Here is a 27,630-nt window from a genome sequence, read left to right on the forward strand (position 1 = left end):
TGTCCCATAGGTTTTGGGTTGTTGTGTTTTCATTTTCATTCGTTTCCATGCATAATTTTATTTCTTTTTTGATTTCTTCTGTGATTTGTTGGTTATTCAGAAGCGTGTTGTTTAGCCTCCATATGTTGGAACTTTTAATAGTTTTTTTCCTGTAATTGAGGTCTAATCTTACTGCATTGTGGTCAGAGAAGATGGCTGGGATGATTTCAATTTTTTTGAATTTACCAAGGCTAGATTTATGGCCCAGGATGTGATCTATCCTGGAGAAAGTTCCATGTGCACTTGAGAAAAAGGTAAAATTGATTGTTTTGGGGTGGAAACTCCTGTAAATATCAATTAAATCTAATTTGTCTATTGTATCATTTAAAGTTTGTGTTTCCTTGTTAATTTTCTGTTTAGTTGATCTATCCATATGCGTGAGTGGAGTATCAATTCACATTTCACTGTTAAAGACTTTTAATATCTTACGTTCATTGGTCATTTGCTCTTCCTCCAGAGTGAATCCCATATATTTTTTCCCTCATTTATTTTTTTAGTGAAGTATTGTTGACTTATAATGTTGTGTTACTTTCAGGTATATAGCAAAGTGATTCAGATACATATTCTTTTTCAGCTTCTTTTCCATTATAGATTTTTAAAAGATATTAAATATAGCTCCCTGTGCCATACAGGAGGCTGATGTTATGTATTTTATATACAGTAGTGTTAATTCCAAACTCCTAATTTATCCTTCCTCTCTCTTCCCCCCACTGGTAACCATAAGTTGCTTTTCTATATCTGTGAGTCTCTCTTTTGTAAATACTATTTTGTATCATTTTTTTAGATTTCACCTATAAGTGACATCATGATATTTGTCTTTCTCTGTTTGACTTATTTAATATGATAATCTCTATGTCCATCTATATAGGTGCAAATGGCATTATTTCATTCCTTTTTTATAGCTGAGTAATACTTCATTGTATATGTGCCACTTATTCCATATCCATTCACCTTCAGTGAAGACTGAGGTTGCTTCCATGTCTAAACTATTGTAGCGAGTGGTGCTATGAATATTGGGGTGCATGTATCTTTTTGAATTAGAGTTTTTGTCTTTTCTGGATATATGCCCAGGAGTAAGATTGCTGGATCATATGGTAACTCTATTTTTAGTTTTTAAACTAACCTCCATACTGTTCTCCAAATGGCTGCACAAGTTTACATTCCCACAAACACTGTAGAAGAGTTTACTTTTCTCCACACTTTCTACAGCATTTACTATTTGTAGACATTTTGATGATGGACATTCAGCTGGTGTGAAGTGATACCTCACTGTAGTTTTCATTTGCATCTTAATAATTAGCAATGTGGAGCATATTTTTATATGCCTGTTGGCCATCTGTATGTCTTCCTTGGAGAAATGTCTTTCGAGGTCTTTTGCCCATCCTTTGACTGGGTTGCTTTTAGTTGTTGAGTTATATGTTGAGTTATGTATTTTGGAAATTAAGCCATTGTCATTAGCATCATTTGCAAATATTTTCTGTCATTCCATAGGTTATATTTGGCTTTGTTTATGGCTTCCTTTGCTGTGCAAAAGCTTTTCAGTTAATTTGGTCTTATTTGTTTATTTTTGCTTTTATTTCCATTACTTTAGGAGACAGATCCCCCAAAATATTGCTGTGATTTATGTCAGATGGCAGGGTGTTCTGCCTATGTTTTCCTTTAGGTGTTTTATCATTTCTGGTCTTAGATTTAAATGTTTAATCCATTTTGAGTTTATTTTTGTGTATGGTATTAGAGACTGTTCTAATTTCATTATTTTACATGTAGCTGTCCAGCTTTCTGAGTGCCACATATTGAACAGACTGTCTTTCCTCCATTGCATATTCTTGACTCTTTTGATATTGATTAATTGACTGTAAGTGCATGGGCTTATTTCTGGGCTTTCTAATCTGTTCCATTGATCTATGTTTCTGTTTTGTGCCAGTATCATACCATTTTTATTAGTGCAGCTTTGTAGTATAGTCTAATTTACCAGGAGTCTGGTTCCTTCAGCTTTATTCTTCTTTCACAAAATTGTTTTGGCTATTTGAGACCTTTTTGTGTTTCCACACAAACATGATATTTTTTTTTTGTTCTAGTTCTGTGAAAAAATGCCATTGATAATTTCATAAGTATTGTATTGAAACTATGGACTGCTTTGAGTAGTATGGTCATTGGACAACATTGATTTTTCCAATCCAAGAGCACAGTATATATTTCCATCTCTTTACATCATCTGCTTTTTTTCAATCAGTGTCACAGTTTTTGGAATACTGATCTTTTAGCTTCTTAGGTAGGTTTTTATTTTATTTTTTTCAATATGATGGTTTCCCCAGTTTTTCCTTTTGCTCTCTCATTGTTAGTATACAGAAATGCAACCAATTTCTGTAAATTAATTTAGTACCCTGAAACTTTATGGACTTTATTGATATTGATATTATAATACCAGTAGTTTTCTGGTAGCAATTTTAGGATTTCCTATGTATAATATCATGTCATCTGGAAAAGTGACAGCTTTAATTCTTCATTTCCAGTTTGGATTCCTTTTATTTCTTCTTCTTTTCTGATTGCTGTGGCTAGAACTTCCAAAATTATGTTGGGTAAAAGTGGAAGGAGTGGGCAAACTTGTCTTGTTCTTGATCTTAGAGGGAATGCTTTCAGCTTTTAACTCTTGAGTACTATGTTAGCTTGGATTTGTCATATATGGCCTTTATTTTATGTTGAGGTATGTTCCTTCTATGCCCACTTCCTGGAGACTTTTTATCTGAAATGGATGTTGAATTTTATCAAAATGTTTTTTTCTGAATCTACTGAGATGATATTTTTTGCTTCAGTTTGTTAATGTAGTGTAATATACTCATTGATTTGTAGATATTGAACATTTCTAGCATCCCTAGGATACATCCCACTTGGTCATGGTGCACGATTCTTTTAATATATTGTTGAATTTGGTTTGCTAGTATTTTGTTGACAATTTTAGTATCACATTCATCAGTGATACTAACCTGTAATTTTCTTTTATGGTATCTTTGTCTGCTTTTGGTGTCAGGGTGATAGCAGTATCATAGAATGAGTTTGGAAGTGCTCCTTCCTTTGCAATTTTTGGAAGAATTTTCAGAAGTATAGGCAAATATTTGATAGAATTTACCTGTGAAGCCACCTGGTCTTGGACTTTTGTTTGTTGGGAGTTTTATTAAATCAAAAATTCAATTGTAGTTCTTTTAATTAGCCCATTTATATTTTCTGTTTTTTCCTGTTTCTGTCTGATTATACTTTTCTAAGAGTTTGTCCATTTCTTCCTGGTTTTCCATTTTATTGGCATATAGTGGCTTGTAGTAGTGTCTTACAATCATTTGTGTTTCTGTGATTTCAGTTACAAATTCTCCTTTTTCATTTCTGATTGATTGATTTAGACCTTCTCCTTATTTTCTTGAGTCTGGCTAAATATTTTATCAATTTTATCTTTTCAAAGAATCAGCTTTAATTTCTTTTCTATCTTTTTTAATCTATTTCATTTATTTCTGCTCTGATCTTTATTACTTCTTACCTTCTACTAACTTTGGGTTTTGTCTCTTCTTCTTTCTCTAGTTGCTTTAGGGAAAAAGTTAGGTTTATTTGACTTTTTTTCTATTGTTTTCCAAGGTAAGCTTGTATTGCTGGAAATTTCCCTCTTAGAATTGCTTTTTCTGTGTCCCATAGGTTTTGGACCATCATCTTTGTATCTAGATATTTTTTGTATTCCTATCTTATTTATTCAGTGATTCATTGGTTGTTTAGTAGCATATTTTTTAGCCTCCATATATTTGTGTGTTTACAGTCTTATCCTTACAGTTAATTTCTAGTCTCACAACATTGTGTTCAGAAGAGATACTTGATGTATTGAGGCTTGTTTTGTGGTTTAGAATGGGCTTGTTTTGTGGTCTAGAATGTAATCTATATCAGAGAATGTTCCATGTGTACATGAAAAGAATGTACATGTAGTGTGTATCTTTCAGGTTGAATGTTTTATATATCAATTAAACTTATTTGTTCTAATGTGTCACTGAAGACCTGTGTTTCCTTATTGCTTTTCTATCTGGATGATCTGCCCAATGATGTAAATGGAGTATTCAAGTCCCCTATTATTATTGTGTTACTTATTGTGTCAATTTTTCTATTTATGTCTGTTAACACATTACTGACTGGGGATTTTTATAGAAACTAATGCCTATGGATGGTGATTTGCTATGTAACTGAAATCACATTTAATGTATTTATCTGAAACCTTGTACATGTGTTACTAAAGCATTCTAATATGTTGTTAGAGTGTGTTAGGCGCTATAGCAGGCACCTCTGCCTCTGTGCAGGGAAACAGGATATCTTTTACAACTATACTGTGTTTTCCCCTGGAAGGGCAGACTCTACACTTTCTGCCAGCATTTTTTTTTATTTTAGTTCTAAACTATGGCATAAAGCCTGATACACAATCCTATCTCATTCCTTGGAGTGACAGAAATGCAGTCAGTTTCAAAGGAATAATTTACATTTCAAAAACGATGTAAATATAGGTAAAAACTATATATTTTTTGTATTTACAATGTTCAAAGAAACTCACTCTTGGCAATAAAGCAATTTGTTTGCCAAATATACATTAAATGTTTGAGCAAAAAGTTGTTTAGGGCAAAAAAATAACCAAGGGAGCAATATAATGAACAAAATTTCAAATTTCATTGAATTCTATCTGAGAAGTTTGGTTAAGAAAAAAAAGATGAAGTAATTTATTTTCTTTTGCTTATTAGCATCTGTATATATCAATAAGTAGCTATTGTTCACATGAGCCTGAATACTTGCGGGGTCTTTTTTAAGTTTCACTCTCTTTTTTTAAGAGACGAGAGAACTATTTTGTATTCTCTCTGAAGACTTCATGAAAACATTAAATAAATACTTGAAAATGGTTTACATATACATGTGTTAAAAAATCAGAGAGGGACCAAATGTGTTTTATATATGACGAACATTAGTAAAGGCAATATTTTTTAGTACTCTCATTTTCTACTTTTATTACCCTAAATATGAAAATGTCTTCCAAACCCTGCTTCTATGCCCCAAAAGGAGGAACGTGTTCTCAATCAGAATATATTGTAAAGAGAATCTAAAAATAATTTGAAATTTTTCTCTTGATTTTAATAATTATAAGCTCTTGCTTATACTAGTACAGAGCTTTAACAGTTGAACAGAATGTCTTTGTATCTCCAGGCAGACAAAATAGAACTGCCTCAGGAAAAAAGTATTATTAAACACACACCCTCAAGACATATGCTGAACTCAGAATTACACAGCATGCATCTAATCTCAAAAGATTGTGATTTGCTTTTCAGTCAAATGTTTCCTGCTGCTAGAACAAAAGAAAAAAAAAAAAGTAAGCTTTGTTGCATGAAAAAGCTTAAACCAGAGAATTACTGCACTGCCATGGTTATATGAAATATACTGCTTAATCTGGAAGGTAAAAAGAAAACATTAGGTTGGGGAAAAATGATCTTTCTGTTGGAAAGTCATACACCTAGCCTTTATGCTTGTATAAATAACTGTACAGTTCATGCAGTCTCTTAGAAGCATCCTAACTCTGAAGTTCCCATAGAGCAGTATGTGTATCCCAGCAGTGTGTGAATCATTTCTCTTATCTAATAATTCCTTGCAAATGTACCTTGGTTGTTCTTTGACTTTCTTCAAAGGTGAGACTCACAATGGGGCATTAATTTTGCCTGCCAAATATCTTTGTAAAAGTTGTTTTTCTGCTCTATAGTTTAGCTAGAAGTTCATGACTCCATGAGAGAAAAGAAAGCAACATTTATATTAAAATGCTAAGAAAAATAAATTTCTCATGTTTAAGTCTATATTTTTTAAAAAGCAGGAGTTCTTGACATTGTTTTACATAGGATAAAAAAAGCATTATTTAAGATGAGTTATACAGGAAAAAATTAGCATTATTTAAAATAAAAATGATTAAACCGTTTAGAAGTAGCACTTATTTCCATTACTTCCCAAGTGTTAAGGATAATCGAAACAGAAAAAAACATATGCAGGCAGCTTATACAATTCTGACTACTTGCCATGTGCTAGAATGGGAACAGGGAGAAACAGCTATAGACAGCACTTGCTAAATGAACCCTGGAGAAAAATCAGAATCCAGTAGACCTCTTCACTTTCCTAAAAATGAGGGTATAGAATTAGGGTATATGTTCATACATAAATGAATTTTAAGAAAGAAATTCTCAATTTAGTCTTTGTGAGTCTTCCATGGGCTAAGCACTCTCAAACAAAGACTAAGTTTTCATGCGGGTGGACTTTTTAAATTACAGAGAATGAGTTCATAAGGAGCAATGTTGCTTAAGTGGGTGAAGTATTTTTGAAGGTATATGTAATTTTCATGTAAGGTATTAAGTTTTTTTAAATAGTACTCTTAAAATTTTGGTTTTTTATTTTGTATTGAGGTATAGCCTATTAACAAATGTGATAGCTTCAAGTGAACAGCAAAGGGACTCAGGCATATATATATACATGTATCCATCCTCCCCCAAACTCCCCTCCCATCTGGGCTGCTACATAACATTGAGCAGAGTTCCATGTACTATACAGTCAGTCCTTATTGGTTATCCATTTTAAATATAGCAGTATGTACAGGCAACTATAAGTTCATCCTCTAAGTTTGTGAGTCCCTTTCTGATTTGTAAGTCAATTTCTATCATTTCTTTCTAGATTCCACATATAAGGGATGTAATACAATATTTCTTTCTTTGTCTGACTTACTTCACTCAGTATGACAATCTCTAGGTTCATCCATGGTGCTACAAATGGCATTATTTCATCCTTTTTAATGATTGAGTATTATTCCATTATACAAATGTACTACATCTTTTTTTACCCATTTCTCTGTTGATGGGCATTTAGGTTGCTTCCATATGTTGCCTATTGTAAACAGTACTGCAATGAACACTGGGGTGCTTATATCCTTTTGGATCATGTTTTTCTCCAGATATATGCATAAGAGTGGGATTGTAGGGTCATATAGTAGCTCTAATTTTAGTTTTTTAAGGAATCTCTATACTGTTCTCCACAGAGGCTATACCAATTTACATTGCTATACATTGGCTATACCAATTTACATTACATTATATTTACCGTTTGTGGATGTTTGATGATATCCCTTTACACCAGCTAGAATGGTTATCTCATTGTAGTTACTCCTAGGGGAAAACATAGGCAAAACTCTCTCTGACATAAATGGAAGAAATATATTTTTTGCTCCATCTCCCAGAATAATGCAAATAAAACAAAAATAAAAAAGGGTATCTACTTAAACTCAAAACCTGAATTGGATGGAGCTAAAATAAAGATTTAAACATCCTAACTCATCCATTGAGATCTTCTTAAAAGGCTAGAGTGGTGGCTGCACGGTGCTGGAGCAACTGTGAGGAGATGCCCCACGTCCAAGAAAGTAAGGAAAAGCACTAGACCATTCAGGTATAACCTAAATCAAATCCCTTACGATTATACAGTGGAAGTGACAAATAGATTCAAGGGATTAGATCTGATAGACAGAGTGCTGAGGAACTATGGACAGAGGTTTGTGACATTGTACAGGAGACAGGGATCAAGATCATCCCCAAGAAAAAGAAATGCAAAAAAGCAAAATGGCTGTCTGAGAAAAAGAGAAGTAAAAAGCAAAGGAGAAAAAACAAAGATAAAATCATTTGAATGCAGAGTTCCAAAGAATAGGAAGGAGAGATAAGAAAGCCTTCCTCAGCGATCAGTGCAAAGAAATAGAGGAAAACAATAGAATGGGAAAGACTAGAGATCTCTTCAAGAAAATTAGAGATACCAAGGGAACATTTCATGCAAAGGTGGGCTCGATAAAGGACAGAAATGCTGTGGACCTAACAGAAAAAGAAGATATTAAGAAGAGGTGGCAAGAATACACAGAAAAACTATACAAAAAAGATCTTTACTCCCCAGATAATCACGATGGCATGATCACTCATCCAGAGCCACATATCCTGGAATGTGAAGTCAAGTGGGCCTTAGAAAGCATCACTATAAACAACTCTAGTGGATGTGATGGAATTCCGGTTGAGCTATTTCAAATCCTCAAAGATGATGCTTTGAAAGTGCTGGACTCAATATGCCAGCAAATTTGGAAAACTCAGCAGTGGCTATAGGACTGGAAAAGTTCAGTTTTCATTCCAATCCCAAAGAAAGGCAATGCCAAAGAATGCTCAAGCTACCGCACTATTGTACTCATCTCACAAGCTAGTAAAGTAATGCTCAAAATTCTCCAAGCCAGGCTTCAACAGTACGTGAACTATGAACTTCCAGATGCTCAAGCTGGATTTAGAAAAGGCAGAGGAATCAGAGATCAAATTGCCAACATTGTTAGATAATCGAAAAAGCAAGAGAGTTCTATAAAAATATCTACCCCTCTTTATTGACTATGCCAAAGCCTTTGACTGTGTGGATCACAATAAATTGTGGAAAACTCTTAAAGAGATGGGAATAACAGACCACCTGACCTGCCTTTTGAGAAATCTGGATGCAGGTCAGGAAGCAATAGTTAGAACTGGACATGGAACAACAGACTGGTTCCAACTGGGATAAGGAGTACGTCAAGGCTGTATATTGTCACCCTGCTTATTTAACTTATATGAAGAATACATCATGCAAAATGCTTGGCTGGATGAAGCACAAGCTGGAATCCAGTTTGCCGGAAGAAATATCAATAACCTCAGATATGCAGATGACACCACCCTTATAGCAGAAAAGTGAAGAAAAACTAAAGAGCCTCTTGATGAAAGTGAAAGAGGAGAGTGAAAAGTTGGCTTAAAACTCAACATTCAGAAAATCAAGATCATGGCATGGGGTTCCATCACTTCATGGCAAACAGATGGGGAAACAGTGGCAGGCTTTATTTTGGGGGGCTCCAAAGTCACTTCAGATGGTGACTACAGCCATGAAATTAAAAGATGCTTGCTCCTTGGAAGAAAAGTTATGACCAACCTAGATTAAAAAGCAGAAACATTACTTTGCCACAAAGGTTCGTCTAGTCAAAGCGATGGTTTTTCCAGTAGTCATGTATGGATGTGAGAGTTGGACTATAAAGAAATCTGAGTGCCGAAGAAATGATGCTTTTGAATTGTGGTGTTGGAGAAGACTCTTGAAAGTCCCTTGGACCACAAGAAGATCCAATCAGTCAATTCTAAAGGAAATCAGTCCTGAATATTCATTGTAAGGACTGATGCTGAAGGTGAAACTCCAATACTTTGGCCACCTCATGTGAAGAGTTGACTCATTAGAAAAGACTCCGATGCTGGGAAAGATTCAAGGTGGGAGGAGAAGGGGATGATAGAGGATTAGATGGTTGTATGGCATCACCAACTCTATGGACATGAGTTTGAGTAAGCTCCGGGAGTTGGTGATGGACAGGGAAGCCTGGCCTGCTGCAGTCCATAGGATCACAAAGAGTCGGACATGACTGAGTGACTTAAGTGAACTGAACTAATCTCAAAACTTTTGCACAGCAAAGGAAACAGTAAACAAAACAAAAAGACAGCCCACATTTGGGAGAAAATATTTGCAAATGATGTGACCAATAATGGATAAGTCTCCAAAATTTATAATTAGCTCATGACACTTAAGAGCATCAAAACAACCCAATCCAAAAATGGGCAGAATACCTAAACAGACATGTATACAATGAAGACATACAGATGGCCCAGAGGTATGTGAAAAGATGTTCAACACCACTAATTATAAGAGCTTTAATAAAAAGTCCATTTGTGGTGGTTCCCTGGTAGTCCAGTGGTTATGACTGAGCTTCCACTGCAACGGGCATTGGTTTGATCCTTACTGGGTATCTAAAATCCCTTATTCTGCAGGATGCAGCCATAAAAATTTCAATTTGCTTCAATTTTTATATTATTCAGTTTATATTTTTAAATGTATTTTTAATTGGAGGAAAAGTGCTTTACAATGTTGTGTTGATTTCTGCTGTACAGAAACACAAAATCACTCACAAACATACATAAGTCCCTTCTGTGTGAGTCTTCCTCTGCTCCCCACATCCCACCTCTATAGATCATCACAGAGTGCCAGGCTATCTGTTTAACACATGGTAGTGTATATATGTTGATGCCTCTCTCCATTCATCCCAGTCTCTCCTTCCCCAACTGTGTCCAAAAGTCTGTTCTCTACACCTGTGTTTCCATTCCTTCCCTGCAAATAGGTTCATCAATGCCATTTTCTAGATTGCATATTTATGTGTTAATATATGATATTTCTTTTTCTCTTTCTGACTTCCTACACTCTGTGTAACAGATTCTAGTTTGATCCACCTCACTAGAATTGACTCAAATTCATTCTTTTTTATGGCTGATATTCCATTGTATACATGTACCACAATTTCTGTATCCATTCATCTGTCAATGGACGTCTAAGCTATTTCCATGTTCTAGCTTTTGTAAATAGTGTTGCAATGGACAATGGGGTACGTGTGTTTTTTTCAATTATGGTTTTTTCAGGGTATATGCCCAGTAGTGGAATCACTGTGTCATATAGTAGTTTTTTTCATAGTTTTTAAGGGGATCTCCTTATTGTTCTCCATAGTGGCTGTATCAATTTAAATTCCCAACAGTGCAAGAGGGTTCTCTATTCTCCCCTTCTTTAGAGCAGTTATTGTTTGTAGATTTTGATGATGACCATTCTGACTAGTGTGAGGTGATACTGCATTGTAGTTTTGATTTGCATTTCTCTAATAATTAGTGATGTTGAGCATCTTTGCTTGTGTTTATTGGCCATCTGTATGTCTTTGGAGAAATGTCTGTTTATGTCTTTTGCCCATTTTTTGATTGAATTATTTTTCTGATATTGAGCTGCTTATATAATTTGGAGACTAATCCTTTATCAGTTGTTTCATTTGCAATTATTTTCTCCCATTCTGAGGGTTTTCTTTTAATCTTATTTATTGTTTCCTTTGCTATACAAAAGCTTTTAAGTTTAATTAGGTCCCATTTGTTTTGGTTTTATTTTCCATTACTCAAGGAAGTGGATCAAAGAGGATGTTTCTGTGATATATGTCAAAGGGTGTACAGTCTATGTTTTCTTCTAGGAGCTTTATAGTTTCTGGCCTTATATTTTAAGTCTTTAATCCATTTTGAGTTTATTTTTGTGTATGGTGTTAGGAAGTGTTCTAGTTTCATTCTTTTACATGTAGCTGTCCAGTTTTCCCAGCACCACTTATTGAAGAGGCTGTGTTTTCTTCATTATATATTCTTGCCTCCTTTGTCAAAGATAATGTGCCCATAGGTATGTGGATTTATCTCTGAGCTTTCTATCTTATTCCATTGGTCTATATTTCTGTTTTTAATGCCTATTATGCAGTTTAGTCGGAGAAGGCAATGGCACCCCACTCCAGTACTCTTGCCTGAAAATCCCATGGACTGAGGAGCCTGGTAGGCTACAGTCCATGGGGTCGCTAAGAGTCAGACACGACTGAGCGACTTCACTTTCACTTTTCCCTTTCATGCACTGGAGAAGGAAATGGCAACCCACTCCAGTATTCTTGCCTGGAGAATCCTAGGGACGGCGGAGCCTGGTAGGCTGCCGTCTATGGGGTCGCACAGAGTCGGACACGACTGAAGCTACTTAGCAGTAGCAGCAGCATGCAGTTTAGTTCAGAGAAATCTCATAAAGATCTTATTTAGCATTTGAGAAGACTTTTTTGTCACTGAGAAGCGATACTGGTAAATGTTGCTGTTGTTTAATTATAAAGGCTTTTTATAAACCACAAACCAAATGCTTTCATGTATGAAACAAAAGAAAAAATGCATAATCATATGGTTTAGGAAAATGTCACTCAGATTCTCAGTAAAATCTACAGCTGCAAAAATAAAAAGGAAGACTGAACAAAAACATAATGATCTTGAAACTTGCAACAAATAATTGCACATTTTAACTAAAATAAGAAACAGAGAAACAAAAACATGCCAATAGTGCAGATTGCTGGTTTATTTTTAATATTGCTTCATTTTTTAAAATATACAGACTTCCTGTACTATAGAGGATTGAAACAGTACTGAAAAAAAAAAACTCACTCCTTCTGTATTTAACAAAATGAAGGAAAACAGTAAAAAATTCCAACAAAATTCACCAGCAAGACCTAAATTATTAATGGGATACAATGAGATGCCCAAACTAAAAAATGTATCACTCCTTGCCCCATCTCCCTCAAAGAAATTAATATATACTTAGGAAATGAGGAGTCAAGAAAATCCTGCTAATTCTCATTATACTTTCTAATTTTGAGCAAAGCTTACTCGAGTGATTCATCAGCCCTGGGAAAATCAGAATAAACCCAAGAAAGTACAAATATTAACAACTTCTATGATGCAGGAAAAAATCAGCAGAGTGAGAAACTATCACCGGGAATTTCTATATTCCAGGATATCATATTGAGTTAAGTAAAAGATCTAAAAACTATGGGAGTTCCACACCTCTTTACTTGGGATAAGTGGGCCCTAACACGGCAATTAAACAATAAGAAAAAGAACCCAGGTTACCCAGCATGAATTATAGTGAGCTATAGCTGAGATCTAGCCCTTGCACCATTCATTTGTTCATTCTTTCATTTGTTTATTTAACCACTCTTGAGAATCTATTATGTATATGGCACTGCTTCAGGTACTAAAGAAATGGCAGTAATCAAATCAGGTAAAAATATTTAGTTTATGAAGTTTACCTTATTTAGAAAGTTATTAAAATCAAAACTCAAATATGTCTATAGCTTATTAAAATGTGATTAAATGTTAAAGAAGAGACATGGAGAAGTCCTTGGGGGAGAAGTGTTCCAATTAATAGAGTAGTCAGGGAAGTCCTCTGTGAGAAGGTGACAAATGAGGAAAGACTGGAAGGAACTGAGAGTGAACCACTGAACAGGTAATGTTGAGATTCTAGGCAGCAGAGACAGCAGGTACAAAAGCAGGCCTGAGCAACAGCCAGGTAGACAGTGCCACTTACAGGGAGTGAACCCGGCAGAAGTTAGTAGGGGATGAGATAAAAAAGTAGTTGGGTTGGAGCTAGAGGCAGGTGTATTGCATAGGATCTTATATCATTGTAAGTAAGTACTTTGGCTTTTACATAGAATGAAAAGTAAAGCATGGAGTGTTTTGAACAGATGGGAGATTTAATCTAATTTATATTTTAATTAGCACATTCTGACTACAGTCTTGAGGATAAATGCTAGAAGGAGCAAGCATAGACACAAAGAGACCCATTAGGAAGTTACATCTATCATTCAGAGAAAAGTTGATGACAGTGGTAGGGCTAGAAGTTGTAAAGAGGTTGAAATTCATATATGTTCTGAAAGGAGAATATATATATTCCTATATATTCAATAGGAATTTCTGACCAACTACATGAAGGTGAGGAAGAGATGAGTCAAGCCAGAAGTCTGGCTTTGGATATGTAAAATTTGAAATGCCCACTAGACTTCCAAGTGGGGGTTTGATGATTGAAGTATAGTGAAAAGAGCCTGACTGGATGGAGGTAAAACATGAGACCTCATCAACATAAAGATAGCATTTAAAGCTGTCATCAAGGCTCTGAGATAAAAAAGAAGTTGAAAAGTAGAGCCTAAGAGCACTCCCACTTTAATAAAATTAGGGAGATCAGAAGGAACTGGAAAAGGAAATTGAAAATGGGTGGTTAGTGACACAGGATGCTGTCCTATATGTTAAGCATTGAAGTTTCAAGGAGGTGAAAGTGAAAGTCACTCAGCTGTGTCCGACTCTTTGCAAGTCAGACTATACAGTTCATGGAATTCTCCAGGCCAGAATACTGGAGTGGATAGCCATTCCCTTCTCCAGGGCATCTTCCCAATCCAGGGATCAAACCCTGGTCTCCCACATTACAGGTGGATTTTTTTTACCAGCTGAGCCACCAGGGAAGCCCTTCAAGGAGGAAGGAGTGTCAAGTGCCATATCAAATGCAGCTAATAGGTAAGATGAAGACTGAAAATCCACACTGAATTTAACCACATGGCAGTTCTCACTGGCCGTGACAAGAGTGGTTTCTGTACAGTGTAGCGTAAAAGGCTACTAGGTACAAAAGAGAATAAAAGGAGAGGAGGTGGGGAAAACAAGTCCAGAAAATGTTTTAAGGAAAGTTATAGTGAATGGAAACAGAAACATGCACCAATGATTGGAGAGGAAGAGGGATCAACCAAGCACTTTAAAAATGTAATATACCAGAACCTGATGTTGAGATGGTGTAAAAGAGAAAAAAAGCCTGATGAAGAAGAAGGAAAGCAGAATTGCTGAAGAGATGCCTTTGAGTGAAGGAGGACCTGATCTATTAATAGTACATGACAGAGAGAGGAGGACGTAGGTGCAGGAAGAGTTCATAAATACTACTTAATATGCAAATACACAAAGTGTATAGATAAGAATATTTAGCCTTTAGATAATAGTAAAATAGAGAAAACACTCTAAAATATACAAAAGTGTCAAGGATAATTCAATCACATGTAGTCAGAGAAAATAAAAGTTCTGAACAAAGCTGCCCATTTTAACATTTCTAAAAAATGAAACGAAATAGCATATATAAACTATACAAACATACTATAAATAGGAAAAAAAGAAAAAGCATTAGAAGTGAGAGAGATGCAAAATAAAAACATAATTTGAAACATAATACAAGGACTAAAAGCATATTCTCAAGAACAATCTGAGAAAAATTCAATAGAAGAAATTAGAAGTCATTAGGTGACTCACAAAGATAAGATGCAAGACAACAAAATTAAGAGCCAAAATACTGAAATCAAATGTACAGATTAGAAATAGTAAGAGTCAGAGTTAATAAAAGTCACACCAATGACTTTAGAGAATATTTGAGGTAGTTATAAAAAATTAAGAAAAAATAGAAATAGAAACATATTAAAGCTTCTCATTGAGAGATGCTGATAAACAGACACTAAGGTGATCAAATATCTGGTAAGTTGAATTTAAAAAACTGAAGACATGTATTGTAGTAACATTTCTCTGAATAAATGAAGAACTGAATCTAAAGATGTTACACTATATACCAGAAAGGACTTTAACATTCATAAATGACAGAAATGACACTAATCTGTCTAAACTTACTCTGTGTCCATGATAAAGAGTTCCTCAGGCAAACAGGCAGAAAATACAAGTCAACTTCAAGGAGAAATAAATTTAAGCTAGTCTCAAATTTCATCACCACAACACTCAACACCAGAATTCGGTCAAACATTGTTTTCAAATTCAAATTTCTGATGGGGAAAAAAATGTATGAGTGAATATTATTATTCCCCAATGAGTTGCTTTTTAGGTATAAATGCAAATGCCAAACACTCTAATATATGAGACAATATATATGTGTTCATGGATGCTTAAAAATTAACTGTTCAGTGTTGAAATCTAGACAGCCAAAAGATGACTCAAAAGTCAAGAATTAAAATTTAATGATATAGCTATGATTATTTAAGGATGACACCAAATGTTGAATCCACTTAGTGCTCTAGTACATACCTGCTAGAAAAATTAGGGTTGTAGGGGAATATATAATATAAACCCTGACCAAGAAAAATAGTATTAGCATCAAAATAATTAAAGTGAGAGGAATGGAAAAAAACAGAGCAGGCAGTCATTACATGCAGAATAAGTTGAAACATGTAGTTAAAAACATTGTTATAAAAAAATTGCTGTGTTTTCCTCCATTACACAGTCAGTAGCAGAGAACATGTCTATTTTGCTTTTGTGTTGACTATCTCTCTCCCTCACTCACTCTCTCCTATTGATGTTCAAAATCTATTTTGAGTTCACTGAAGATAGGAAAGTTGTTATAGTTAATTTTATTATTTTGTATTCATTTGTAGCTGAAGTAATTATTTATAAGAAGATATTTCTTTATATTATTTGGTTACCAAGGAGATAATTCAATTGTAAAGGACTGTAAATATTTTATTCTTTCCTTTTATGTACCTAGTTTTCAGGATGGTAAGATTCCTGAAATGCTAGAATGACATAGACCACAGAACAGTGTCTAAAGTTTCAGAATTTTTACCCACTAATTGTTTAAAATTGTCATGGTAGAAGTATTTACACCATAGAAATTGTCAAATGCTATGAACAGAACTTATAGATAACATATTTTTAATAATTTAGATGTTTCCAAAAATAAGACATAGTTTTCAATATCTTAAAAAATACTCATTTGAAAACAGAACAGCAGGGAAAAAGAAAATATATTTCAAAATGTATCATTTAGTCATAACTGCAGTTCAAAATTATACTTCTGCATTTAAATAAGCTTAAAAAATTTTGTGGTGGGGTAAAAAAAGAACGTCATTGAAAAATGAGAAAAACTGAAAAAGTACCGAAGGGAAATAATGTGAGAAAAAATTATCTTTTAAAATTTTAAGCTATATTACACATAACAAATTATTACATTAAATAGAAAAAAATATTAAATTTTCTATTCTCCAGGATCTTAAAATCTGAATGTCCTCTTTTATCAACCTACATTGGTCACTGGAGAGGAAAATAATCAAAAATCACATACAATGCAGCAGATTAGTAATGAAAGTGCTTATGTGGAATTTCCTAAGGGATCGTTAAAATGTAAACAAAACAAACAGAAAAAAAGTGCTTGAGTTTTTAAAGAGAAACCTTTTTACTTTCAAATAATGGTTGAATGCCAACAGAAAAACCTATTATGTCCTAGGAATGATTTAATAGCTACTGCAATATGTTTTTGCTTTTTACAATTCTGAAAGTTATTGTTGTCAACATGTTAAAGCAATGCCAACACTCATAGGAATTAGTCTCGCCCAAAGTAGCACAGCTAAAAACTGGAAGTCTGAAGCCCACATGCAAAAGGACAGTCACAAATGGTGACAAACTCTAGAGGTATGTCTTTAGATAACCTGAGTTGGATATTTAGTCTGCTGCTGCTAAGTCGCTTCAGTCGTGTCCGACTCTGTGCGATCCCATGGACGGCAGCCCACCAGGCTCCGCCGTCCCTAGGATTCTCCAGGCAAGAATACTGGAGTAGGTTGCCATTTCCTTCTCCAGTGCATGAAAGGGAAAAGTGAAAGTGAAGTCGCTCAGTCATATCTGACTCTTAGCGACCCCATGGACTGTAGCCTACCAGGCTCCTCCATCCATGGGATTTTCCAGGCAAGAGTACTGGAGTGGGGTGCCATTGCCTTCTCCGGATATTTAGTCTACTGCTGCTAATAAACAAGACAGCACACAAGTACCAATCCAAGCAGAGCCCAAAGCATTTACTCAGGATGAACTCAAGGTGTGCAAAGGACCCCTCTCCCTAAACATCATTTCTCCCGTTTTCACGATGATTACCCTCAGGTGTGCTTTGCTTACTGTCACCCCTACAATGAATAGCAACAGCAAATATGTAATCAAGATACTTATCTAACCCAGAAGTTGAAAATAGAAGTTGATAGTCCTTGACATATGATTTCTGGGGATAACAGTTATTGAAAGAATAATCATTGAAAAGAAAGTAAAACGACAACAAAAGCAAAGAGTGACTCAGGTACAGAGGGGTTAGGGTGAGAAAGGCAGTTTTAATTGGTTATGTGCTGGATAGTGCAAAAGCGTTAAGTTCTTGATGGCATTGTTTGGAGCACTGTGCATTGAAACTGTGCACGGCAGTGTTCTTATGGTGAGTTATCTGTTGTGAATATGTAATGCAGCACCTTGTCTATAATAATTGCACATATTTTTAATAATATACTTTGCTTTTCTTGTCACTCATCTTAAAATGTAAAAATGAGCTAACCATAGGTCAGTACTATTGTATTGTGCACCTCCACGTGGCATTCTAACTAAATGGTGACCCAGGAGTTGTGTAATGAGCAATCCTACCTTAGGTATTCATGTTCATTTTGAAGAGATTTTTATATAAAATTGATTAGCTACTAGTTTTACAGGTATTTTCTCCTATCATTGTTAGCAATTATATACTTGTTAAAGACAATATGTTTAGTGCAGGAAATGAAATATTTCCTAGCATCTGGAACACATGTCTTCTTCTGTACAGAGTGTTCATTCAACAGACTTAAAAAATCTCTAGCATGTTCCACACAATCAGGATTAAAAAAAAAAAAAAAAAGAATAAGACACTCTCATGGTCCTTGAGAAGCATATTAACTTGAGTATCAAACTTCAAATCACATAGCTAATTTACCTTATTCTGATTAGACATTCACCAAACTACCTTTCAATTATAATAGTTTCTCACATGGCACCTAGAGAGAAAATGTGCTTACTAGAAGATTCAAGTGTCCAGTTCCCTGGATAGTTGTATTTCTTACCATGAATTTATAGACTGGTGCCTTGATTATAATTAGGCTTTGCAAGGTAATTTTCCTTATTTAGTAGTACCTTTAGACATTACAGTTCTTATTGTAAACTGCTATTTGGGTTTTATATGTCAGTCTCCTGAGCTTGGTAAACATAAGTTTTCCCATGAATTTTACATGTCTTTGGTGTACTAGAAAATAACAATTTATTAAATAGAATAGCTGACTCAGGCCTTGGGAGATGGTAGATTTATTAGGGTTGTGCCACCTTTTAGAATCTCCTGGGAATTACCCACCTTGGCTTCCCTAGTTAATCCACCTCTTCCTCTAGATTAGTTGAACCAATTACATATTTGATAGTAAACAAGTTAAAATATTAGGTTAAATACTAGTGTTTCTGAACCAATTACAATTTATGCATATGAAATTATAACTAAACAACTTGATTTTTCCTCTTAAATACTGATATATTTCTTTGAATAACTATCTACTAAAAGCACATTTAACCAGCTGCTTCCCCTACCCTACCACCTATAATCCAGAGAAGTAGAAACCATAAATATAGGCAACATATTTTTGAATAATTCCTGGGTCAAAAAAGTCTGAGTGCAAATTAGGTAACACTTTGAATTAAACGATAAAGAAAATGCAATCTATCAAGAAAGTATCAACTCAGTATTACTGAGCTCCTCAAAATAGTTTGCTGTTTTCCATTTCATTAACTAGTGTTTTTTAACAAGCATGTCTATTCTATATATTCAAAAATTTGAAACTGTGTTTTATAGGCTATTGACAAATCACTTAATTCAAAAGAAGATACTATTTGGAATAAAAATAATGTAGGAAGCTTTATAGAAAGTCCTTCAAATCTGACTTCTGAGATATTTTTAATATCACATTATCACTCATTAATCCCTTATGATTTGTTTCCTTTCTTAAATAACTAGTGAGGAATTTTGTTATATTAAAAAAAGGTTGTAGTAGAAAAAGATTAGTAGTTACAATTTGACTACATTAGGGATATGAAGCTAAGAAAATTTTCACCAATTAATCCCAACTCATGAGAAAATTTTAAGAAGGCTCAGATGTAGGGTTACATAATACTGAAAAAGTTTCCATTTAAAATTTTAGGATGAAACTTTACTCCTTCTTATGAACTTTAGACATTCAATCTATAAAATTAGAATTGATGCACTAAATTTTAATTAGGTTCAGACAAATCTTACAAGAAATTGTGTAATAGTGTCTTGCTTTAAAATAAACCATAAAGAACAGTGAAGCTTCATTAGCACATTGTTCAGGGAATCATAGAATTTCCAAATGAGGAAGAAATGTGTGATCAAGAATAACTTAATTAGGATTTGTGTAATTACAATATAAAAAAAAAAAAACCCTGAAAACTAACCCTTATGTAGGTGTTAACATTAGAAAGTTACTCATAGTTTGTGATTTTAAATCAAGAAAAATATGTACTTTTATCATTACATAAGGACAAAAATATATAAAACTTTGCTGTGGTTTTCTACACTTCTGTCACATGGTAAAGAGATGGAAAAGGGCAGGAGTTTGTGCTACAGAATTACAAATAACATCAGAATAGTGTACTCCAGGTAAAAATGTTATACAGTTGGTTATCAGAATTAAATCTTGAAAATTTAAGAACACTGCAACTTTAGCAAGAGTCTTACCTATAAACATTGTCTACTCAGAGCAGAGCACTTCGCTGAACCCTGTGAAAGTTACAAAAGTGGAAGTTCTATGTTTATCAGGGTAAAATGATAAACTATTGTCAGGGCCAAAATTACATCTTTGGCCCAAGATTACATGTCAGAGTGGAGATAGTTATGGATACTGGAACCTTTTACATCAAGCTATTTTAAATATTTCAGACAACAACTAATTCCAAACATCTAATAACCTATGTCCTAGAATGAGTATAATTGCCAATCATTGATTTGTTCCACATGTATTCACCTTCCATCATTCATAGGCACATGCTAGGGACATTGACTCTAGAAACCCTACAGTCTAGGCGCAGAGACAGAAACACAACCAGTACCCCTATCTCCTGCACACACATACAGACACAGAGGGGATCATTGTTATCAAACGAGAAAAGTATTATGACAAAGACAAGCAGAGAGTATCACAGTGTTATGAGAACCCTAGGAAAGAACAGACAGCTTCAGATTCTTTACCGTCTGAGCCACCAGGGAAGACCAAGAATATTGGAGTGGGTAGCCTACCCCTTCTACAGGAGATGTTCCTGACCCAGGGATCGAACCAGGGTCTCCTGCATTTCAGGCTGATTCTTTACCAGCTGAGCTACCAGGGAAGCCCAGATACGAGTGGGGAGCCTCCATTTCTTCATAGGATCTAGTCAGTTGCCAACATTCACACTACAACAACTAGTAAAATGAGTAAAACAGATAACTTGAAAAAGAAACATTTTTAAAGTATATCAGAGTATTGAGGAAACAATAAAGAATAGACAAACTAAAATACCACAGTGGTGAGTCTTTTCTCAACAGGTAATCACCATCTGTTTTCTTCTATAGGACATTTGGGTGTGATCTGCAGATCAGAGTAGGATCACACAAAGTGACTTTACTGGAATAAGAAGAAACCAGCAGAATATTCAGTGGGCATGTGGATCCAGGATAACTGTTCACAAACTAGACAAGTCACAGGGTGAGTGGCTGGTTTTCCACATCAGAGGTAAATGGACAAGGATGGTGCTGGGCCTGAAGGGAAGAGTGTAATCTTTTCCATCTTGCTGTGCTTGTGAGGCAAATATTAAGAAGCCACAGTCCCATCACACACGCACATCTGACGTATCCTGAAGCTTTCTGGGGCAAAATACCAAAGTTAAATCTCTGCAGTCTTTCACAGCTAAGGAGACAAAAATCTATCAGGCTTTCAGTGAAAAGTTCACAGGGTCATGTCCAAGGAACAGGGATGAATCAAAGATAAACTGAGAGTTAACTCAAATTGCCACCTAAACTTGATCCTGCTCAGTCCCGGACAGGATTGAAGTGATTAGTCTCACGGGTAAGCCTTCCCTGTTGGGAAATAAATTATAGAGCTAAAACGTTTCTTATATACAAGGTCTGACATACAATAAAAAATTACTGTCATGCAAAGGAGGAGGAAATCGTGATCAACAGTCAGGAAAAAAAGTAAACAAGTATATGAATAAGAGATAATGATTCAGATACTGAGTTTTCCAAGATTAATAGTAAAATATCAATGTTATTAATAATTAAGGAAAAGATTGAAAATTTTCATGAAAAGATTAAAAATTTCTATAAAGTAAGCATCAAGTAGGCATTTAAAAACTGTACAAGCACAATATCTGAAATTTAAAGCTCATGGAATGAGGTTAGTAGAAACTGGATGGAGAAGAAGACAGTTTCTATAGTAAACTAAAAAACAGGTCAATAAAAAATTTGTAAACTGTAACACAGACGGAAAAAAGCATGGCAAGAACAAAATAGAGTACAACACACATAAGGAAATAGCAAAGGTCTAACATACTTGTAACTAGACTACCCACAGGAAATGACAGGGAAATTGTAGTAAAATCAATCTTTGATTAGATAATGACCAAGACTTTTCTAAAACTGATCCACATTATCAACCCATATATTTAAGAAGATCATTGCATCATAAGCAGGGTAAACAATATGAAGACCATAACTAACCACATCAAGGGTAAACTGATGAAATACAAAGATTAAATTATAAAAGGAGTAACATAAAACTGATAACCAACTTATCAATAGAAGTACAGAAGTCAGTAGAAAATGTGCTAAATTCTGAAAGATTAAAAAAAAAAAATTCCAAACTAGACTTTAACCCAGTGAAATATCCTTTAAAGATAAGGGTGGAATCAAAGTATTGTCAGAGAATTAGTCACCAGCTGAGACAATTGGTTACAGTATAAAAAAATACACAGGAAGTTTCTCAGGCTGAAAGAAAAATATGACCTCAGATGGAAAGATGAAACTGAAGGAATGAATGAACAGCAAGCACTAGAAAAGGTGATTTTTTTGATATACAGAAAAAAGATTGACTTTTTAGAACAACAATATTATTTGTGTCTTGTGGATGTACATCAAAGAAACAAAAATGTCTGAGCAATAGTACAAAAGGTAAGAAGGGGCTAAATGAAGCTAAAGTGAGGTGTGGTTTTAGTATTTTTTGGAAGTGCTAATAACACTAGCTTAGGAAGACTAATAAATCAAGGTTGTGTATTAAAATCTAAAGCAAAAGCACTACAAATGAATGCAAGAAACAACAATAATAAACAAGTAAATTAATTAGAAAATATAACACAATGGATACAAATATAATTAAAGTCCTTTGTAAGAAAGAGGGAAGAGATAAATAACAGCAAAAATTACATGGAAGAAATAGAAAATATATAGCAAGATGACATTAGTATATATTAGCAAATATATTAGTAACTGCATCAAATCTAAAAGTACTAAAAATACATTAAAAAGATGGAAACTAACATAAACCACTTGCTGTTTACAAGAAACATGTTTAAAATATGAGAACACAGAAAAGTACAAGTAAAAGAATGAAAAAACATGCCACAAAATACTTATTAAAAGAAATGTGTATATATTAATATTTAACTAAGATGACTTGAAGGTAAAAATAATCACTAGAGATAAAAAAGGAATAATTCATAATGATAAAGTAATTCCAATAAGAAAACAATCCTTAGTTTCTGTTTAATGATAATGAGATGTAAAGTATATAAACAAAATTTTAACCGGGGAATAAGGAGAAATATATATATCTACAATCATAGTAGGAAATTTTAATGCACCTCTCTTAATAACTAGTAGAATAAACAGAAAAAAACAGTAACACAATTGAAAATTTGAAATACATATTTAACCAAATTGATATAATTGGCATATATAGAAAATTATGCACAGTATCTTCAGAAATTATTTTTCAACTGCACCTAGAACATTTGCCAAGATGTATATATCATTAGAGTATCATTTGCCATACATAAGACAGTAATGGTCCAAACAAAAATATATAGAAAACAAAGCAGTTAAACCATTCATGTGCATACCTTGTTAAGAAGTTGTTTTAAACCTGAGATTGTACGAGGAACAATTAAAACTTTAACAATTATATGAAAATCAGATCTGTACTTTGAATGTTTCAAACTGGCATAGTTTGAATATTGGATGAGAAATGTGCAAGACCAAAGGTAGTGAGCTTGTATAGCAGGCCACTGTAGTAATCTAGATGAATAATAATAATACTATGAGCTAGAAATAGAAGAACAGGCAGGAAGAAGATGATACAGATTTAAGAGATAGTGAAATTAAAGAACTTCCAGGACTAAGTGACTGGCATCAATAACAAAGCACAGAACTGTAGGTAATGGAGCATATGTAGAGTGAGTGATGAGATGGGGTCACTTTAGCTTGGAACATGCTGTCCCTGAGGAAATCCCCAGCTGGAAAAGTTTAGTGTGAAATTCAATATGTAGTTGAAGCACCTGAGAAAAATGTGCCTGAATAAACAGATTGGGATTTACTGGTAGCAGTAGCCATGCTAGTGATTGGAGCATCTGAAAGGACTAAAGAAAGAGACTGAGAAGAAGGGAGGAAGAAAGTAGGAAGAGGGGAGGCAGGGGACAAGAAAAAAGAAGAGAAGAGAAAAAAAAAGGGGAAGGACAGAGGAGTGGATATAGAGAGGAAAGGGAGAGGGAGGAGTGTCCTCATGGTTTAAAAATATGAATAATAGCTATCACCTATTGAGGGCTCAGCATGTATCAAATATGATAACAGACTCTTTAATAATTAAAAAAAATTGATCCTTACAACACTATGGGTTAGATATGATTACTATCTACTTCAAAGAAAAGAAAACTGAGTTTAGAAAGATTAGGTAATGTTCCCAAAGTAACCCACATATTAAATGTACAATAGGGATAATAAATCCATATATTTCTGACAAGTTTCATGAAATCAAACACTATGCTATAGTACCTGCCCAGTCTGTGTCACAAAGCTAAGTCAAGACAGACAGGTACAAATACAGAGGAAGCGGTCACAGTGGCCCATACTGAAAAAACAAAATAAAATCAAACAAAAAATAAAAAGTAAGAAACAATACAAAAAATAAAAAGTAAGAAACAATGCTTCAAAACTTGTTCTTTTGATTCTGTGTTTAAGAGTTCACTGCTGCACTTAACAGTTGCGACTGGGTGGTCGAAGACAGAATAAAATAGGTGGAGGCATCATAGAAGGTAAACAGAGACAACAGAGTCAGACTCTCCTTTAGAGCCTGAACACAAAGAAAGGGAGACTGAAAATAGTTAATGCGTCATGGAAGGAGATCTTGATTTTGGTCCAAATAGTCCTGGAATCATGAATATACTACATGCTGAAGGGAGTGTCAGCTGCTGGAGAAGTTAAAGAAAAAGGAGGAAGAGGATAATTGAATTAGGGAGTATTCTGAAGAAATGGGACAGAGGAGATTGATGTAAGTAGGACCATGGAGACAGATGAAAGCTAGCCTCAAACCCAAGGAGAGACTTTCTTTTTCCTCTGAGCAAGTGGATTCCCAAAGTGTCTACAAAAAATGAATTGAAGAAATTCTTCCTGATCCTTGCTTACAGAGAAGAAAAAAAGTGAGCTGCGTATTTTATTGACAATAAAAATATTTTTAATACAGCATGTGACTTAGTGTTACTTAATAGTACACAAAACTGAGTCACTTGTATTTATCCTTATAATTTCTTTGCTTCAAGAATACAGGCTTAAATACTTGAAGATACTGTTTGTAGATATTTGAATAAAAGTTAAAGTTCCACTTCTTCATGGTAGTTGGCTCAAATTTTCTCCCCAGCCCTCAATTATTATATTTTGTACCTTCATCTTTTTTATTACTACCAAAAGTGAAACACACAGTCAAGCCTGAACTCCTTTAGTTGTAGTTTCTCTCTCCTGAACCTATCATTACCCTGCAAAATCTCATTTAATAGATATTATATGTGTGTCTGTTTATTTTTATACATATCTTAATGTATTCTCTTTCATTATGATGGCTGAGGATGAAGCAAGGCTGGGGAAAATAGTCACTAACTGGAATATCTTATCAAAAAGTTTATAAAGTGTTAGTAACATTGTAACACTGTCTTTTAAAAAGTTATGTATATTTAAGCCCAAGGTCTCAGTGAAACTAAGCTAAGTGCAAAATATTCAGAGACATTTGGACAAAACCAAAACTGTATGTGGAACACGATCTCTCTAAAGTGAGTGTGAGGCATGACTAATAAGTGCTCTGAAGATATACAGTCATAATTAAGTAAACTACAAATCTGTTCGTTGTGGTATGGAACACTTTCAGAGATGAAAATCTTACTTATAGGAATTTACACGACTGTATATCATGGCCTTAGTAAATCTATAAGGTTGCATTATTATAAGTAGTTATGGATATTACAAGTAAGTCATTTTCCTGTCTGGCTTTTCAGATTTAGGGTCATGTATTCAGAAATGTATACACACTTAGGACACTGCATTCTGGAATTTTTAACCAGATATAAAATTTCATTTTCACAGAAAGACAGTCTCATGAAAAAGACCACATATCAAGTAAATGAGGAAAGACACATACATGTGTTTGTGAGTCCTTAGAGGGGAAAAGTAGAAAATGGAATTGAAAGAAGAAATAACGGGAAAATAATCACCCCATAAAAAGTTAACCACTGTGTCCAGAGTAGTAAATGATAAGTTGAGGGAGCAATTTGAAACAGGAAGTTGGATAGAGTGCAGTTTGTTAAAATGTTAAGATGTTTAAAAATTAAAATGTTGTAAAATGGGAGTAAGGAATTTTAAAGTAATTTTAATGTATGGTAAAATTTTGGAACTATGCCATATTGCTTTTCTCCGCTTCTAAAAAAGTGTACAGTAATACTGGGTATAAAATTTCCTATGAATTCAGCCTGTAATTATATGTTAGAAAAATATTTTTATTTCCTTTATACATGCAAACTATGTATTACATGTATATGGATGTGTGTATCTAACTTTAAAATTTTTTTTTCTTTTATAAATTTATTTATTTTAGTTGGGGGCTAATTACTTTACAATATTGTAATAGTTTTTGCCATACATTGACATGAATCAGCCATGGGTTTACATGTGAGGAAGAAGAATGGAACTGGAGGAATCAACCTGCCTGACTTCAGGCTCTACTACAAAGCCACAGTCATCAAGACAGTATGGTACTGGCACAAAGATAGAAATATAGATCAATGGAACAAAATAGAAAGCCCAGAGATAAACCCACGCACATATGGACACCTTATCTTCGACAAAGGAGGCAAGAATATACAATGGAGAAAAGACAATCTCTTTAACAAGTGGTGCTGGGAAAACGGGTCAACCACTTGTAAAAGAATGAAACTAGAACACTTCCTAACACCGTACACAAAAATAAACTCAAAATGGATTAAAGATCTAAACGTAAGACCAGAAACAATAAAACTCCTAGAGGAAAACATAGGCAAAACACTCTCTGACATAAATCACAGCAGGATCCTCCATGACCCACCTCCCAGAATATTGGAAATAAAAGCAAAAATAAACAAATGGGACCTAATTAAAAGCTTTTGCACAACAAAGGAAACTATAAGCAAGGTGAAAAGACAGCCTTCAGAATGGGAGAAAATAATAGCAAACGAAGCAACAGACAAACAATTAATCTCAAAAATATACAAGCAACTTCTGCAGCTGAATTCCCGAAAAATAAACGACCCAATCAAAAAATGGGCCAAAGAACTAAACAGACATTTCTCCAAAGAAGACATACAGATGGCTAACAAACACATGAAAGGATGCTCAACATCACTCATTATTAGAGAAATGCAAATCAAAACCACAATGAGGTATCATTTCACACCAGTCAGAATGGCTGCTATCCAAAAGTCTACAAGCAATAAATGCTGGAGAGGGTGTGGAGAAAAGGGAACCCTCTTACACTGTTGGTGGGAATGCAAACTAGTACAGCCACTATGGAGAACAGTGTGGAGATTCCTTAAAAAACTGGGAATAGAGTTGCCATATGACCCAGCAATCCCACTGCTGTGTACCCCAATGTTCATCGCAGCACTGTTTACAATAGCCAGGACATGGAAGCAACCTAGATGTCCATCAGCAGACGAATGGATAAGGAAGCTGTGGTACATATAC

At 34.5% G+C, this 27,630-nt stretch overlaps 2 protein-coding genes across 31 annotated transcripts in view; one reads left to right on the plus strand and one right to left on the minus strand.

Annotated features, from left to right (window-relative positions):
* Positions 1-27,630, plus strand: part of LOC145547098 (uncharacterized) — a 745,699-nt gene that overhangs the window by 632,980 nt on the left and 85,089 nt on the right. For 15 of the 25 annotated variants that reach the window (XR_014083532.1, XR_014083596.1, XR_014083562.1 and 12 more), the window contains one exon: positions 20,950-21,082. Coding sequence is in view for 4 of the 25 variants with exons in the window: in XM_081595830.1 (XP_081451956.1) it covers positions 21,039-21,082 (44 nt within the window). In the remaining 21 variants the exon portion in view is untranslated. Of the gene's footprint in view, positions 1-20,949; positions 21,535-24,606; positions 25,108-27,630 lie in introns of those variants that run through there. The other 10 variants (XR_014083537.1, XR_014083574.1, XR_014083589.1 and 7 more) reach the window with 3 other exon arrangements.
* Positions 1-27,630, minus strand: part of STPG2 (sperm tail PG-rich repeat containing 2) — a 601,931-nt gene that overhangs the window by 73,794 nt on the left and 500,507 nt on the right. The window lies entirely within an intron of this gene.

This window comes from Giraffa tippelskirchi, chromosome 1, assembly GCF_054371585.1.
Source record: "Giraffa tippelskirchi isolate mGirTip1 chromosome 1, T2T-mGirTip1v1.2.pri, whole genome shotgun sequence".
NCBI lineage: Eukaryota > Metazoa > Chordata > Mammalia > Artiodactyla > Giraffidae > Giraffa > Giraffa tippelskirchi.